General features: G+C 34.7%; 1 protein-coding gene across 6 annotated transcripts in view; it reads right to left on the bottom strand.

Annotated features, from left to right (window-relative positions):
• Nucleotides 1-12,233, bottom strand: part of LOC105481958 (testis expressed 15, meiosis and synapsis associated) — an 86,593-nt gene that overhangs the window by 23,341 nt on the left and 51,019 nt on the right. For all 6 annotated transcript variants that reach the window (XM_011741753.3, XM_011741751.3, XM_011741755.3 and 3 more), the window contains 3 exons: nucleotides 11,903-12,140; nucleotides 2,834-2,980; nucleotides 1,589-1,751 (listed from right to left, as the gene is read on the bottom strand). In XM_011741753.3, coding sequence (XP_011740055.2) covers nucleotides 1,589-1,751; nucleotides 2,834-2,980; nucleotides 11,903-12,140 — 548 coding nt within the window. The remainder of the gene's footprint in view (nucleotides 1-1,588; nucleotides 1,752-2,833; nucleotides 2,981-11,902; nucleotides 12,141-12,233) is intronic.

Genomic DNA, 12,233 nt, shown 5'->3' with positions numbered 1-12,233 from the left:
GAAGTTACAATAATTAAGGCAAGATGCTCATGGCAAAACGATAGGCAAGGAGATGAACAGAAAGCCCAGTTAAGAGATCTCTGCAGCACTGCAGCCAACTGATATATTACAGAGGTGGTACTGCAGTTATCGACCAGTGGGGAAAATGGATTCTCCAATAAACTGTACTGAGACAACAATCAGGTTAGCATATGTAAACTAAAATAAATTGGGACTTTAAAAGAATCCTATCACACACCAAAGTAATTTTCAGGTAGGTAAAACAAAAATGGGAAAACATACCTATAAAGTTAAAAAAAAAAACATAGAAAAATATCTTCATGTCCTAGGAAAAGCACTCTTATGAAAGACACATGTAGTAGTACTTATAATAAAAAGACATATCTGACATCAAGAACCGCTGTTCATTAAAAAACACTTGACAAAAATGAGAATACAAAGACACTCGCAACACATACAACTGACCCAAGAGCCAATATCCAATATGTAAAAGAATTCCTACAAATCAATAATGAAATAAAAATTAGCTCAATTAGAAAAAGTAGATAAAAGATGGACCAGGAATTTCAGAAAAGTGGAAAATGAATGGCCAATACACCTATCAGAAACGAACCTAACTTATTTAGCATTTGAGGAAAAGCAAAATACAAAAGCAAATAAATGCTGTATCTACTAGTGTAGCAAAAACACTGAAAAAGTCTGACGGCACTAAGTTTGGTGAGGATACAAAAATCCTCAACTTCATTAATTAGGGAAAAACAAGTTAAAAACCACAATGAAAATAACATATCACACTCATTAGACTGGCAGAAACAAAACTTAAAAAAAAAAGCATAGTATGTGTTGGCAAGAATATAGAGTGATTATGTAATCTAATGCAAACCACTTTGGAAAATCATTTGATGCTGTCTTTCAGTTGAACATTTCTGCTGTAAATACATATTCTATGGAAAAATTCTTGGCACATATGCAATGAGACGCTTTTATGAATATTTAAAATAGCAATGTTTGGAATAAGAAGACTGGAAAGTGCCCAAATATCCTCAGTAGTATAGTGTACAGTGTGTCTACACAAAGGAATACTCTCCATCCATTCATCCACGAAAATGAACAAACTACAGTTACACATATCAATAGGGAAGAATCACACAAACCTAATACTGAGCAAAATACCTGCAGTATGATTCTAGATCTATGAAACAGGTAAAACACAACTATTTTACTTGGAGATTCACTTTTTTTTTTTTTTTGAGACAAGGTCTCCCTCTGTCACCTAGGCTGGAGTGCAGTGGTGTGATCCTGGCTCACTGCAACCTCCACCTCCTGGGTTCAAGCGATTCTCCTTCCTCAGCCACCCGTGTAGCTGGGATTATAGGCACACGCCACCACACCTGGCTGATTTTTGTATTTTTAATAGAGTCGGGGTTTTGCCGTGTTGGCCAGGCTGGCCTCAAGTAATCTGCCCGCTTCCGCCTCCCAAAGTGCTGGGATTACAGGTATGAACCATTGTGCACAGCCAGAAAATAATACTGAGAAATTTTAAGACCAGCACAAATGCTAATCAATTACAATCATATGTGTATCTTACCAGCTCTCTTAGGAAATCCTGTTGAGAGGAATCTCAAAGATGTCATAAGATATCCATTATCTACTTTTGAACCAAGAAATTTTACTGTTACTACAGCATATGGAAGACATTGCCTAGGTTTATCTACAGGCTTTGAAAGGACACTATATTCATAGAAGTACACCTAAAAGATAAAGAAGAAAACAGGTTCATGCTGATTAATTTTGGCAATCAGACTGGAATAAGCTCATATTTTAAAAAAATCAATATAATTGCATATTATTTATCTACTTCTATATAAACTTCTCCAGCTGCCTTGTTTAACCCTAATGTTTTTGAAGATGTACAGAATTCCTTTTTTTCCCCCACAATTTTTTTTCTTGATAGGCTACCAACGTCTGCATAAAAAGGCATAATTTGTTTTTAAATAAAAAATATTTTTTCATTAAAAGTTAAATGTTTTCCATACAGTCTCAACTATTATATTTTATTTGGTAGAAAAAATTAGGAAAATAACAATAGGTAGTATGTTTTACATGTGGGTACATGGATATACTTTCATAGAGAAGATTTATCTTCACTTAATCATGATTATATATAATCCATATATAATTTAATATTCTGTATAAAATTAAAGGTCCACAGAATAAGTGAAATACGATAGATTACTGTTTCATCTAATGACTAATACATAAGACTTTTCTTTTTTCCTACTTTTGCAAAGTATAGAAGATCAAAATCTTATTTTGAAATAGCCTTGTTTTTTAAAATTAATATTATTTATGATTGATAAATCTTAACTATATATTTATGGGGCACAATGTGGTGTTTTGATATATGTATGCAATGAGGAGTAATTAAATCAAGGTAATTAACATGTCCATCACCTCACCCATCACTTTTTATGGTGAAACACTGGAAATTTACTCTCAGCAATTCTGAAATAATGCATTATTATTAAGTATGGTCACCCTGCTGTGCAGCCTTGTTTAAAAGAGAAGTTGGTATATTTTGAAAGTTAGTAAATAATCTATATAATATCTAAATAAAAGTAGCCACTGTACTTTGAACAGAGTTAAATGTAAATTTTCAAACTTCTTCACTAATATTCTCATACAACAAATATTAAAATGGCTTTCGCTGTTTGCTTAAGTTTTATATTGAACGAATTAACAGGTTTTCATTTAACATTTTGGGAATGTAAATCTTGAAACATACAATGTGAAACAAGTACTTTTCAAGAAATCAAATGAACCATTAACATACTGCTGAACTGTAGGCTTGCAGTTCAATGGTATCTTTCAAAGAAGGTGCATTTCTTGACATATGGCAATCAAAGTTAGGAGAAGGATCCAAAGAAACTTTATTTTTATCCACAGAAGGCTGGATTTTCTTCACTTTTCCAAAGAGAACCTAAAAAAAAAAAAAAAAAAAAAAGCCAAAAAAAGTACGTAAAAATATACCAAGACATTTCTAAACTGTCACATTTCAAACATAAAAGGCCAACATTGTTTTGTTTTTCTGAGACAGGGTCTAACTCTGTTCACTCCAGGCTGGAGTTGCAGCCTTGACTTCTCAGGCTCAAGCGATTCTCCCACCTTAGCCCCACTGAGTAGCTGGGACCATAGGTGCACATCACCATACCCAGCTAATTTTTGTAGGGACCAGGTTTCACCATGTTGCCCAGGCTGGTCTTGAACTGCTGGGTCAAGCAATTCTCCTACCTTGGCCTCCCAAAGCACTGGGATTACAGGCAGGAGCCACGGTGCCAGGGCGTGATTTTTTTAAGAAGTAGAAATATGAATGGAAAGATAATCCATTTTCTAGATGAATGGGATGACTCAACATGGCAATTATGCCAATTCTCCCCCAAACTAAACTCTAAGATTAGAGTAATTCCAATAAAAATTTCAGAGAATCTCTTTTTTTTTTTTCAGACAGAGTCTCACTCTGTCCCCCAGGCTGGAGTGCAGTGGTGTGATCTTGGTTCACTGCAGCCTCCGTCTCTTGGGTTCCAGCAATTCTCCTGCCTCAGTCTCCTGAGTGGCTGGGATTACAGGCATGTGCCACCATGCCCGGCTAATTTTTGCATTTTTAGTAGAGATGGGGTTTTGCCATGTTGGCCAGGCAGGGCTCAAACTCCTGACCTCAGGTGATCTGCCCACCTCAGCCTCCGGAAACACTGGGATTACAGGCGTGAGCCACCACACCTGGCCGAGAATCTACTTTTAAAAATGGGGTATAATTTTAAAATGTACTTGGAAGACAAACAAGAATAGCTCAGAAATTTTTTTAAAGTCTGGGTTAGCAATTGACAATGATGGAACAGGACAAGTGACTTGCAATTCTGGATATAGAAACATTTTTAAAAGGATAGTACTACCACAAGAAAAAGCAGAGAAAAGACCAAAATGAATAAAAAACAGAATGAAAGAAAAAGCCTGGAGTAAGCCCACACATGTATTAAAAATACTAAAAATACAGTATATTAAAAACACTATTTGAAATAAGAAGTGATTATTCAATTAATGACGTGGGACAACAGAAAAAATTAAATTCTTTTCTTATCATGTTAAATATTTAAGTATTAAAAATACAATGAAAATACTGTAGAAAGAAACATAGGCCAATATTTATTCAATCTCAAAGTGATAAGTATTTTCTAAGAACATGTGCCAATAAAATGAAACGAAAACATATAAACTTCACAACACAGTATTCTAAAATTTCTGCCCATAAACAACAAATGATTTAAAAACTAAAACCATGAACATAAATGACAGTATTTTATTACTGTTATTTTAAATAGATTAATACGTTCATTCAACAATCAAAACAATACTAAGAATAAAGTGGTATCCTGAATTGGATCCTGGAACGCAAACAAACATAAGTAGAAAAATTAGCAAAAGCCAAATAAAGTCTGTAATTTAGTTAACGGTGTGACAATGTCAGTTTCTTAGTTTTGACAATCATGCTGTATTTGTGTAAAATTTAACATCAGAAGAAGTTGGGTGCATTATATACAAGGGCTCTCTTTACTATCTTTGTAACTTTTCCATAAATCTAACATTATTCTAAGTATACTAAAAAATTAAAAACGTGAAATGATAAAACATTATAGAGAGAGAAGCCTAGCTCTAAAAATATGCTTTAGGCAATAGATAATGCTCACACACCTACGCAAAAAAGGGAAAAAAAAACCCCCAAAACTGTCAAGGAATATAAATAAGCAGTTCACTAAATACAGTCAGCAAATATATTCAACAGAAACTTTAAACTCAGGAATAATCATAATGAAGAAATAATTAAACCAATAAAGAGAAACTACCACACATTAGACTGGCAAAAGTTTTTTTAAAAGTTCAGTATAGGCTGGGTGCGGTGGCTCAAGCCTGTAATCCCAGCACTTTGGGAGGCCGAGACGGGAGGATCATGAGGTCAGGAGATCGAGACCATTCTGGCTAACATGGTGAAATCCTGTCTCTACTAAAAAATACAAAAAACTAGCCAGGCGAGGTGGTGGGAGCCTGTAGTCCCAGCTACTCGGGATGCTGAGGCAGGAGAATGGTGTAAACCTGGGAGGCAGAGCTTGCAGTGAGCTGAGATCCGGCCACTGCACTCCAGCCTGGGTGACACAGCGAGGCTCTGTCTCAAAAAAAAAAAAAGTTCAGTATAATATGTAGGTTTACTGAGGTTGTAAGATAACAGGCATTCTTTTTTTAAAAATGTTTTATTTTCTTTTTAATTGCTATGTAACAATTGTCCATATTTGTAGGGTACAGTGTGATGTTTTGATACATGTATACATTGTGTAATGATCAAATCAGGGTATTTAGTATATCCATCACCTCAAACCTTTATTTCCTCAAGGTGAGAACATTCAAAATCCTCTTCTAATTATTTTGAAATATGCAATAGAATACTGATAACTATAGTCATTCTGTTGTGCAACATAGCACCAGAACTTATTTTTTTTTTTACAAGAAAAAAAAACCCCATCAAAAAGTGGGCAAAGGATATGAACAGACACTTCTCAAAAGAAGACATTTATACAGCCAACAGACATATGAAAAAATGCTCATCATCACTGGCCATCAGAGAAATGCAAATCAAAACCACAATGAGATACCATCTCACACCAGTTAGAATGGCAATCATTAAAAAGTCAGGAAACAACAGGTGCTGGAGAGGATATGGAGAAATAGGAACACTTTTACACTGTTGGTGGGACTGTAAACTAGCTCAACCATTGTGGAAAACAGTGTGGCGATTGCTCAAGGATCCAGAACTAGAAATACCATTTCACCCAGCCATCCCATTGCTGGGTATATACCCAAAAGATTATAAGTCATGCTGCTATAAAGACACACGCACACGTATGTTTACTGAGGCACTAGTCACGATAGCAAAGACTTGGAATCAACCCCAATGTCCATCAGTGACAGACTGGATTAAGAAAATGTGGCACATATACCATGGAATACTATGCAGCCATAAAAAAGGATGAGTTCATGTCCCTTGCAGGGACATGGATGCAGCTGGAAACCATCATTCTCAGCAAACTATCCGAAGAACAGAAAACCAAACACTACATGTTCTCACTCATAGGTCGGAACTGAACAATGAGATCACTTGGACACAGGAAGGGGAACATCACACACCGGGGCCTATTGTGGGGAAGGGAGAGGAGGAGGGGGAGGGATAGCATTAGGAGATATACCTAATGTAAATGACGAGTTAATGGGTGTAGCACACCAACATGGCACAGGTATATATAGGTAATAAACCTGCATGTTGTGCACATGTACCCTAGAACTTAAAGTATAAAAAAAATTAAAAAAATTAAAACAAACAAAAAACAGGCATTCTTACACACTGTGGATGGAAATGTCCATTAGTGCAACCTTTCTCAGGACAGTTGAGCATTACACAATCAAAAGATGTAAAAATGTACATACTTTTGATTTCTAATTTGACACCTAGGAATAAACCAATTAATTCTTAGCAAAGAATCATTTGTGTGTGTAAAATGTACCAACAAGGACAATCTATGTAGTATTTAAGAGTATAAAAACAAAACAAACTAAACACCAAATAACTTACATCCTAACATTACAGAACTTGTTGGGCAAATATGGCAGGTCTACAATGTAATACTATGCAGCTGCTCAAAAGGATATTACAAAAGAATACTCAAGGGCTTAGAAAATGTTTATTGTATAATATAATCACTGAGAAAAGCAAGTAAAATACAAAGCAACAACTAACTTTAATTACAATTATACCTGCATGTCTATATACATGAATAGATGACTAATACACATACACAAAAAACCCTGTGGTTACTGCTGGGCTTTTTGGACCCTTTACAATGTTTCAAATTTTCTAAAATCCTTATCTATTACTTTTTAACATAAAAGTAAATTATGCTTAATTTGATATTTGAGATCAAAAAAATTGTAAGGAATTACATCACAGGAACCATTGATTTTCTGTAGCTATACACACAATTCCAAGCTGTTTTCATGCAAATCAGGATACCTACTGAGATTTTAATAGTCCTGGCAAAGCTTAACCAGAGTAAATTTTTTTTTCTTTTCTTCACCCTCAGATTTCTCTTTACGCTTATTTCTCCAAGAAAAACGACCAGAGTAAATCTTAACCAATTTATCTGTGGATGCCTGTGATTCTGCTATGAGACTTATTTTTAAGATTTTGAATAGCTTTTACAATTTCAGAAAAGTTGTAAAAATAGTTCAGAGGTCAATTGGGAAGATGGTAGAGTAGGAGGTATCAGAAATCTGTCTCCCCACATAGACAATAACTGCACTGGTAAAATCTGTCTGGTGTAACTATTTTGGAACTCTGGAGCCTATTGAAGGCTTGCAACTTTCAGGGGAACGCTTGGATAGCATACAGGTTGGGCATCCCTTATCCAAAATGCTTAAAACCAGAAGTGTTTCAGATTTTGAATTTTTTTGAATTTCAGAATATTTGTATTATACTTACCCGTTGAGCATCCCTAATAAGGAAATCTGAAACTCTAAATGCTCCAATTAGTATTTCCTTTGAGTGTAATGTTGGCACTCAGAAAATTTCAAATTTTGGAGCATTTCAGATTTCAAATATTTGGATTAGGGATGCTCAACCTGTATTATGGTTAATTTCAGTCAATTTCAGTTCTCAGCATAGTGGCAGCCACTCTTGGTGCCCCATGGCAGGCAGCTGTACAGTGTTCCTGGAGCAGCTTGTACATGTGTTCCTGGCCATAATTTCTGTAGGCCAGAGTGGGCAATAATAAACATAGGGGATATGTGTTCTCATCACTGAGTGCTGCTTCTATTAATAACAGAGGAGTAGCCAGAAGTGGCAGGCATTGCTGCATCTATACCACTGTTGCAAGCCCCTCCTGGCCTGGCTGAAATGACACCCACGGGATTAAAGAGCCAGTGTCTTTTTTCCCTTCTTCATTTTTTTCTTTTCCCCTATTTTGGAATCAGACATAAAAAAATACTACACTCAAAAGCAACGACAGATATAGGAGAAATTAGAAAATCAGCACACAGAGGGAAAGGTGCAGGCTCAGAAAAGTCTGAGAAGCTTGTACCTCAGATTAATCCTTTGCACAGAGATAGCCTACAACAATCAAAAAACGGAAACACAAAACCACAACCAAACCCTGGGAGGAGATGATTTCCAGAGTTACCACATTACTAGATGAAATGTCCAGTTTTCCACAAAAAAAATCACCAGGCATGTAAAGAAACAGAAAAGTATAGCCCATTCAAAGGAAAAAAATAAACAGAAATTGTCCCTGAAAATGACTTGATGGCTGATCTATTAGACAAAGACTTTAAAACAACTGTCTTAAAGATGCTCAAAGAGCTAAGTATGTGCAGATAGTAAAAAACAATGTATGAACAAAATGGAAATATCAATAAAGAGAAAACTTAAAAACCAAAAAGAAATCCTATAGCTGAAAAGTACAGTAACTAAAACGAAAAGCTCTCTAGAGGGGTTTAAAGGCAGATTTGAGCAGGCAAAATAAAGAATAAGTGATCTTAAAGATTGGAAAATGAAAATTATTGAGTCTGAGGAACAAAGAGAAAAAAGACTAAAAAAAAAAAAAAAAAGCGAACAGAGCCTAAGGGACCTGTGGGGCACCATCAAGCGTAAGAACATATATGCTGTGGGAGTCTGAGAAGGAGAGAGAGAAAAAGGGCAGAGGGACTATTTGAAGAAACGAAGGCTGAAAACTTCCCAAATCTGATGAAAGAAATATATATAAACATCTAAAAAATAGGTAGGAGGATCACTAGAGCCCGGGAGTCTGAAGCTATGTCCTCAGGGAAAAAAAGAAAAGAAAGTTTTTACCGTAGCCAGCAAACTATCCTTCAGAAATGAAGGAGAAATAGAAGGGATACTTTCCCAGACCAAAAAAAAAAAAAAAAAAAAGGCTGAAGGAATTTATTGTTATCAGACTAGTCCTACAAGAGATACTAAAGGGAGCTGTTCAAAACCAAAAGGATGCTAATATGATTGCTATACTGATACTGTAATCATGATGTATAAACCACTTGTATCTTTTTTTAAGACAAAATGAAAAAAACCACAATTTTTAAGAGACAAGCAATATACATAATACAAATTGTGATTATCAAAAATTCAAAATGTGGGAAGAAAAGGAAATTGGTGTGTATAGGTTTTTTTCTTTGCAATTACAGTTAAGCTGTATCAGTTTAAAATAACTTGCTATAACTACAAAATGTGTTATGTAAGCCTTAGGGTAACCAAAAAGCAGAAACACTAAAAATAAAAAGCAATGAATTAAAACATACTACCAGAGAAAATAAAACACAGAGGAAGACAGGAAGAAAGAGTTACGAAACAACTAGAAAACAAGCAACAAAATGGCAGTAGTAAGTTCTTACCTATCAACAACAACATTGTAAGCGGACAGAATTCTATTAGCACCTCAAAGAACTAGAAAGTGAGAGCAAACCAAACCCAGAATTAGTAGGGGGAAAGACATAATAAAGATCAGAGAAGAAATAAAATTAAAACTAAAAATAAAAAGATCACTGAAACAAAAAAGTTATTTTTTAAAAAAAGGTAAACAGAACATACAAACTATTACTTAGATTAAGAAAATAAGATAGAATACCCAAATAAATAAAATCAGAAACTAAAAGAAAACATTATAACTGAAACGACAGAAATAAAAAGGATCGTTAGAGACTAGTATGGTAACTATACAGCAATAAATTGGAAAACCCCAAAGAAACAGATACATTCCTGGACATCCAACCTATTGAGACTGGACCATGAAGAAAGAGAAAACTTGAACAAGTAAATAATGAATGACAAGATCAAAACAGTAATAAAGTCTTCTGACAAAAAAAAAGCCCAGGTCCTGATGGCTTCACCACTAAATTCTAAACAACATTAAAGAATAATACCAATTCTAATCAACCTATTCCAAAAAATTGAAGGGGAGGAGATACTTCCAAACTCATTCCACAAGGCCAGTATTGCCTTGATGCCAAAACCAAAGACAACAAAAGAAGCTATGGGCCAACACCCCTGATGAACAGAGATATAAAAATCCTCAACAAAATATTAGCAACTGAATTCAACAACATATTAAAAATATCATTCATCATGACCAAGTGGGATTCATACCAGGGATGCAAGGATGGATCATCATATGCAAATCAATAAATGTGATAAATCACATCAAGAGAATCAAGGACAAAAACCTATTATTTCATTAGATGCTGAAAAAAGCAGTAAAACTGAACATTCCTTCACAAAAAGTCCCAACAAATTGGGTATAGAAGGAATATATCTCAAAACAATAAAACTCATATATGACAAACCCACAGCTAATATACTGAATGGGGAAAAATTGAAAGCCTTTTTACAAGGATCTGGAAGAAGACAAGGATGCTCACTTTTACCATTTCTATTCAATATAGCTCTAAAAGTACTAGCCAGAGCAATCAGGCAAGTGAAAAAAATAAAGTGCATCAAAATGGGAAAGGAAGAAGTCAAATTGTCCTTGTTTGTAGATGACATGATCTTATATTTAGGAAAACCTAGTGTCATTTAAAAAAACCCTCTTAGAACTGATAAATTTAGTAAAGTTGCAGGATACAAAATCAACAAACACTCATCATTAGTATTTCTATATGATAATAGTTATTCGTCTAAAAAGGAAATCAGGAAAGCAATCTCATTTACTACAGTTAGAAATGCTGCACTCTGAGCTTGCACCACTGAACTCCAGTCTGGGTGACGGAGTGATACTTTCTCTCAAAAAAAATGAAAGCAAATGGAAGGGAGAAAGGGAGAAAAAAGAAGAAAACGGGAGAAAGGGGAAAGGGGAAAGGGGAAAGGAAAAAGGGGAAAGGGGAAAGGAAAAAGGGGAAAGGGGAAAGGGGAAGGGGAAGCGGAAGGGAACGGAAGGAACACTTACCACTGGATGTTTGGAAAATGCTAATTTGGAAAACTAGAAAGTACAGAAAACTATACTGTCATGATCCCAAGATCATCACTCACAACAACTAAGCACATTTTATATCATCTTGATATCTCATTTTTAAAAAATTTAAAAAGTTAAACATGATTGCATAAGCATTTTCCCACATCTTTAAGAATTCTCCATAAATCTAACTGCAACAGATACTTCTTATTTCAGAGACATAATATGTGATACATTCATAATACACTATTGCTGGACATTTATGTGGTGGCTAATTTTCTTCAATAAGGCTTTGAGACACACACACACACACGCGTGCACGCACACATGCACAAAATAGTTCAAAGGTCCCATATACCCTGTGCCCAGCTTTTCTTAACGTTAACATCTTACATAACCATAGCAAAATCATCAAAATTAAGAATTTAACATTGATACAATACTATTAACTAAAATAAACTACAGGAGTTTAAAAAGAACTAGCTTAAACCAAAATTATTATAATATAATGCTTTAGAGGAGGGTATGTAAAACACTATAGTACTTATTATGATAAAAACAAGAGAGTAAAAGGTGGGCCTATTAGAACAGAAAAATATATATATTGGGAAGACAAAGATGGAGGCTGCCTTTGCTTTTTTTTTTTTTTTTTGCTTTGTGTTGCACACCCAAGTAAAGAGGAAAGGAGAAAATTTTGAATAATGATGACAAAAATAATAAAAATAATTATTACTTATTTAATAGACTGGAATTTAAAAACATTAACACTTTATATGGAAAGGATAATATGTTCAGGTCAATTTAAAGCAAACTGTCCATATACTTAATATTTGTTTTATGATACCTACCTTAAAAATTAAAATACTTTCTACAGTAATGCTTCGACTATGAGAATAATTCAAGGCAATATCAACATGTCTAAACATATAAATTCCAAGAAGAGGATTTCCTAGTATCTTCAATGTAGATGCTCTGGTACTTATTCCATTCTGATATATCTGGGCTACATCACTCTGCGGAAGTGCTAAAAAGCAGAAATGTTCTTCAAGTTCTCTGCAATGTCTTCCACTTTCACGCATCTCTGACCTAACGTAAAACAAACAATGTATACAGTTAAAGATAAGTATCAACAAAATTTTCAAGAAGATACGTATTTCCACTGACCATAGTTAGAAAGTA

Source organism: Macaca nemestrina, chromosome 8 (assembly GCF_043159975.1).
Source record: "Macaca nemestrina isolate mMacNem1 chromosome 8, mMacNem.hap1, whole genome shotgun sequence".
NCBI classification, from domain to species: Eukaryota; Metazoa; Chordata; class Mammalia; order Primates; family Cercopithecidae; genus Macaca; species Macaca nemestrina.
The sequence above is the reverse complement of the archived record's forward strand: the minus strand, read 5'-3'. Positions and strand labels throughout refer to the sequence as shown.